The 6,653-nt window shown below is 33.6% G+C and overlaps 1 protein-coding gene across 1 annotated transcript in view; it reads right to left on the bottom strand.

Annotated features, from left to right (window-relative positions):
- Nucleotides 1–324: 324 nt before the first annotated feature.
- Nucleotides 325–6,653, bottom strand: part of LOC100541517 (protein FRA10AC1) — a 31,063-nt gene continuing 24,734 nt past the window's right edge. Inside the window, exons 10-15 of the mRNA XM_031554584.1 lie at nt 4,988–5,101; nt 3,954–3,997; nt 2,837–2,960; nt 2,185–2,223; nt 844–928; nt 325–381 (exon numbers count right to left, since the gene is read on the bottom strand). Coding sequence (XP_031410444.1) covers nt 339–381; nt 844–928; nt 2,185–2,223; nt 2,837–2,960; nt 3,954–3,997; nt 4,988–5,101 — 449 coding nt within the window. The 3' untranslated portion in view covers nt 325–338. The remainder of the gene's footprint in view (nt 382–843; nt 929–2,184; nt 2,224–2,836; nt 2,961–3,953; nt 3,998–4,987; nt 5,102–6,653) is intronic.

The following is a 6,653-nucleotide window of genomic DNA, read 5'->3' as shown; positions in this document are numbered from 1 at the left end:
TTTTTTTTTTTCTTCTTCCTAGTACCCTACCGTACGTTAGGCCTTACGGTACACGGTACTACCTAACGAACGGTAAGTAACCTAAACGAACTACCCCCCAAAAAACCGAAAAAAACGTAAAAAGAACGTTTACTAGTACCCTCGAAGACCGTCTGCATAGATAATTACAGTCAGTATGGTCATATGAGTGACTAGCCGACGAAAAGGTACCGAAGTTGGTTTGTTTGGGGTAAGAAGTCGTACTGGTCCCTACTTACAACTGAATTTCTAGACACTTATCTTGACAATTCACAGCAATAACAACAACAACAAAAATCAACCCACATCAATTTCAAGTTTCAGAGAAACAAATCCTGAAAATATTCATCGAACTCTTCCTCTCTGTAAAAAAAAAAATAGAAATATGTCAAGTAAAGTTTTGATTTTGATTTCTGTCTTGGAGATAACAAAATTTAGCAGATTTCTGGTTAGAGTATGTACCTGGTATAGATAAGTTTTACTTATTCACTACATTCGCATACCCATCACATTTCTTTTTTGTGCAACAGAATGAGTTGACTGTTAAGATTTACTAGTTAATTTACTAGTTAAGCACAGGATAAGACAGAGATGGTAAGATAACTCCTTGATAAAGGTTTCTCTTCTGGTACTGTATATATGTTCAGTTAAAAAAAACAAACCAAAAAACACAACAGTATTCTTAGGTTCAATATATAGGAGATTTAAAGCAACTTTAGATGTTAGACTATCATTAAAATACTCAGGAAAAGTCTTTGCCTTTGCACTTTTGAATGGTCACAATATGGTTTACAAGACAAAAGCTCACTGGTTGTTCAAACTAACCGTGATTTTTCATCTGCATCTTGCAGAGGACCTTTCCAAAAATCAGCATCTGAAGGACCATCTTGTGCATCACTGTTATCTGAATCTGTTAAAAAAATTCAGAATGCTTAACTAATATACTTTGAAAGAATTTATCAATTTTTTTTTTTTATAATTGTTGGCTAGGAGAAACATTTCATTGTAACCCTGATGATAAATAACACGCTTTATTTTGCATGATGTAAAAACTAAAACATTTGCCAATCTTACTCAATACAACATCAAGAAGACTCTTAAACACCATTAACTGATACTTTGGCCAAACATAGCAACAATCATGTCAGAATGCTGATCTTGACACAAAGACTGCACTGCACTTTCTTCATAAAATTAAAGCTTCATAATCACAGACCCAGAATTACAATATATTTGTATTACAATATAGAAACTCATGATGTTCAGTGAATCAATGATTTTACTTTCTACTTGAAGAACAACTTTCATCAACCTTAGCGTATCAGTGAAATTGCAAGAAATTATCAATTAGTGCCTAACTGGTCCATATAACTATAGAGAAGAATAGAAAATAAAATTAAAATCTCATTATTAGAAATCTGTCTTGACTTAAAAAAACTAAAATCTTTCCGTAAGACTTTCTATACAGAATTTGGGCATGATTTGAGTCAGCAGAAAACTGTTTTGGGTCTTCCTGCATATCTGTACAGGCCATTCTCAAAAGTATATGACACAACAGAGCATCAACAGAAACACTCAGATCCTTCCAGAGAGTCTGCAGCAAGAATGAGGATGTCCAAAAGATGGGGCTTATTTCATCTTAAAAAAAACTAGGGACTGGAATTACTGAGATATAGGGAAGATAACCACTGCCTACAGAGTTACTGAGACTCAGCACATCCATCTGCAATGGGTCTCTGAGACAGTAATGCTGGCAGCTGCAAAAGACTTTGGCTAAAGCCTAGAACTTATTTGGCATCGTTTCTGCTCCCATTGCTCTCCTATTAACATTTCAAGTTGGACACTTATTTGTGTTGTTCATTAAAAGGAATAAAACTACATTAGAAAAGTACGTTCTTTACACAGCACATATTTGTGTACAATGTTGTTGCACCTTCTACTCTTTCCTGGAACAATCTAGACCCTTATTTTTATGACTATTTTAATTCTATTATCCACCCACAATCCTTGCTTAAATTTAAAACATTTCCTTCCCAAAATCCATTAGTTTTCCCCCAACACTTCTAAGTAATTACGCTGATCCATCCATTTCTGCTTGTTTTCAACACAGTTTTCTTACCACCTTATCAAATATTACAAGATTCAGAAGATATTCAAACACTTTACCTTTATCAGAAGTATCTGAATCTTCTGAAGAAACCTGATCTAGAAATAAACACCATTTAAAAAACAGTGAGCTTATCTTGGTTTTATCTTTTATCTTACAGTGTTTATCTTACAGTGTTTACAAAGGATACATCTATCACAATAAATTACACATAAACATGTTGCACATGCACACACACACCATACACTCAAAAAAAAAAAGTAAACACTGAAGCAAAAACATTTTTTTTCATGAGTTGAAAGGTCATCTGTTTGAGCTCAAGTAAGTTATCCAAAGATCTGTGGTGCAAAAAGGTTATCTTACATTTCCAAAAGGTTTTCAACTCCAAAGCCTTAAGGAATTCCAATACTTCAGAACTGTTCACAGTATACAACTTCCAATCCTTGGACAGTGTACAATCTAATAAAATGCCCAAGACTTGGACAATTTTTTGTTGCACTAAATGTTTTTCACATGGCTATTCTTCTCTATAAAATGTAAGAAATTTATGTTTTTCTTAGGTTAGAAAAAAAATTACCTTTTTGACCATCTACATTATACAGTGTGGAAACAATTACATATTTACATATGTAATCTAAATATGCTAAAATTAATATTCAACTAACTTTTTTGGAATATTTTCAAGATTCAAGGTTTAAAATTTGTATTTACCTTCATGTGTCTTTTTTTTTGACTTTTTTTTTCTTGAATGAGACAATTTTGCCTTCTTCATTTTTGGTTGTTTAGAGTTCCGTACAGCTGTACCTCTTTTCTTGCTTGCTTTGACTTCTTTCCTACCTTAAAAAAAAAAAAAAAAGTACTCTTCTTTAGTACATATACTCTTCAAGCAACAATAAATCTTAGGTATTAACTTCAGTCAAATTCTGAAACTTAAATTCTGAAACTTGTCACTACAACAGTACTAGAGCTCCACAGCTGAATATAAAGGACAGGAAATACTAAAGCTGTTAAAGCAACTCTGATGTAAACAAGGAAAACAGTGAATTGGCAGTCAAGCATTAAATAAAGCAAATAATCATATAATGCGCCAAATTGACATTTACAATGATTGCTTTTTATGTAACAAGTGATCTTGTATATATGAAATGAGTAAAACAGAAGTAATATTAAGAAAAAAATTAAAAATCCATATTTGGTAGCAATAAAAGCTAAGAACATGCTACAAACTGAGAACACACGTATTTTTATTTTCAACATTAGAAATGTAGGCTTACTGTACGAACCTAAGCCATTTTTTCCTGTTTACTTACATAAAAGTCAGGAAAATTATTTCTATGTTAAGCTTTGAAGCTGGCAAAGAGAAAATATGCTTAACTACATTTATTCTGAATTCAAGTGGTTTTGTTATTTTAGTTCCAAAGAGAAGCAAGATAAACAAATCTCTGTTACTTAACTTAATACACACTTACACAGCACTACCATGAAATTGAGTCCAAATTAAAATAGATTAATTAACTTTCAGGGATATAAACATCTAGACATGCCGTCCTATTTTCTAGGAAAGGAAAAGCTTTCCAGCTCTTAAGCAGAGTAAGAGAGAAAATGAAAAATGACAATGCTTAGCAAAAACTTTCAGAAAAGAAAAATAACCATTGGGATGAAAGTAACCCAAGGAAACTTATTTGGAGGATTCATCTTGTTTGGTGACTTTCACAATTTTAGCACAAAAATACCTAACTCTTAACAGTGACAGGATAATGCCTTTATGCGTACTCCAGAACAGAACCTATTAATAATTTAACCCCCATATTTCCAAAATACTTCATTACCTGTGATGAAAGTTTAGTTTGTAAGAACATTCTGGACATAGTCCTGAAAAAGAGAGAATGAGAACACAACAGTCATGTACCTGATGAGCACAACTAACAAAACTTGATAGTAAACACATAAAACTAGATACAACACTATTTTCCAATTTGAATAGATTTTCCTACAAAACTCCAATGTAATTGTAGGCATGGTTAAGAAAATTAGCACAATAAATATTTACAGTACTACTCTAGATTTTACTGAACCCGGAGAAAGATTACAGGTTTAGCACTTACAATTCTTAAAAAATATCAGTGCTTCTGATATACAGACATCAAATTCCATGGATCTTTGTGGACAGATCAAATTGTTCTACACTTACACTGAAGATCCACAAATCTCTGAGAGCTTCACCAGCAACCAGGCGTTGCCATCTTGGAGTGTTTCGTGCACAAAAGAAAAATCACCACAAGCCTCTTTTACACAGAAAAACTGTGTAAATTGTTGTAAGTTTAATTACCTGATGAATATTGCAAAATATATTGAATAAGAAAATCACACTCCAGAAGCATGAATAAAAAAAGAAGTAATTTATCTAGCTAAATTTAGCTAAACTTTTGGAAGAAAATACAACAATGAAAAATAAGATCAGTTGAGCTGAAGATGCGCAAAAACTTTACTACTCCTAAGCCCCCAAAACTTCTAAGCCACATTGATTAAACAATGAATATGATTAAACTTTCCTTGCAATTCATTACTGTCCATTAAAACTGGACATGCTTGTATACAACATAGTTTATAATCGTTATTCTAATTTTACCACATCAAGAATGATACATGATGAGGTGCTCAACTATTCTGTCATAAATAACAATAGTAGCCATTCTTGCTAAATCAAGACCATTATAATATACTACTTCTCACTAAACGATCTCTACTCTGAAGCTCATGTTCCACTTTGCGTGAACTATTCTCATAAAAACTGGCTCTAATTCCATAGCTTTTCAAGATATTTGTCTTCTTTTAAGGATATGTAAACTTTGTCAGACTTACTCAATTTCACAAGTGCATTCCTCTTTTCACCATGTTCAACGTAACCAAAATTCACCTCCCAGCTTTTCAGGCCTTCTTCCCCATCACAGTGTTTATTTCCACAAGAAAACTGACCTTTATAAAGATTAAAAAAAAAACAAAACATGGTTCAGTGATAAATGTGAATAAGTTTGGGGTTTCTGGTTTTGCTCAGTTTTTGCTTCTCGCTTTTTTTCAAAGAAAAAAGTCCAAAGCTAAAATTAAATCTGAGGAAACAATAACTGATACAAAGTGACAAAGCAATCACACTCATCCAATATTGCATATTTGCAAAGAAGTTGCAATTTAGACATACATTTCTAGTGACATTGAACTATTTGATGCACAAAGAAGATGTCCATACTTTTATTAACCTACAAGTTAACCTGGCAATTTGTATTCTAGTGACTTTTCATAAACACTTTACTTTTAAGAAGAGGAAAAACAATACTTAAAAAAAAGAAATCCAAGTCTGATCAAAGAATCCAAGTCGTGAAAAAGCATGCAATAGCTTGAAATACTTTCTTGGCTTTATTATATTAAACACAACACTAATTTTAAAACAATATACACACAGTCAGTGTTGTTTACATCACCGAATTCCCCACATTGCATTAATAGAGATTCATATATTCACTTTGCAGAAGACAAATTTGTCTGCAGAGCTAGCAATAAGGATCTACATTAATAGGCTCATGAGCAGGACCGTGTGAACGATTAACCTGGGAACATTCTCCTTAAGCTTCTAACTAATGGATTGCCAGTGTCCTCAGATACTTCAGTTCTGCAACGTAAAATCACTTGCACTGCTAACACTTGAACCAAATAAAACAACACTCACACTGTAAGCTTTGAATTCATAAACATTAAATATGTTTAACACTATGGAAGGTGTGGTTATCAGGAACCTAAACCATCTGCAATCATTCATACATGACCTTACATGTCATGCTTACATGCTTACACAGCTTTCATACTGTGGAAAGCAAAGCAATCAAACATACACAACTTAACCATACATTCCCTTCAAACTAAAACCCAAAGGTTCTCAGCACCACTATTAATGTCCCAGCTAAATTAAGCACACACATTTCTTTTTTAAAATGTGAATCACCATCCATTCACAGCTGATCAGGTTAAGGCAAGGCATTAACGTTTTGCTACACTTCAATTAAAGCAATTTCTATTCCTTGTTTATTCAAGGAAAGAGCACAGGAAGGCATTAGCTGCATCCTTCCAAAGTGACCACTTCATCTGGCACGCCAGGCAGTTAACGCGAGGCTCCTGTGCCCCCCCGTGGCGGGAGGCAATGCCGCTCAGTGCTGCAACGCACAGCAAGTGGCAGCTCCCCATCACCATTTCGTTAGAAAGCTTACAATACACTATTTGGCACTTTCTCCCCCAATATCCAGTACCACGTATTAAAAGCACGATGCAGCCGAAAATAATCCACCCATTGCAAAAAACAAAATTATTCATAAATAATTCATTTAGTGTTTGAGAAGGCACACAACCATGTAAAATGGAGCTGCTAACATAATCTGTAGTGCTGAGAGCAATGCTACCTTTAGAAAGATGATGTAAAACTCTTCTAAACTAGTGATGTATTTCTAACTTCTTTATGTAGTAAAAGGATCTGTTCACCGAC

Source organism: Meleagris gallopavo, chromosome 8 (genome assembly GCF_000146605.3).
Source record: "Meleagris gallopavo isolate NT-WF06-2002-E0010 breed Aviagen turkey brand Nicholas breeding stock chromosome 8, Turkey_5.1, whole genome shotgun sequence".
Lineage (NCBI taxonomy): Eukaryota > Metazoa > Chordata > Aves > Galliformes > Phasianidae > Meleagris > Meleagris gallopavo.
Note: the sequence above shows the minus strand (reverse complement) of the source record. Positions and strands in the feature narration are given on the sequence as shown.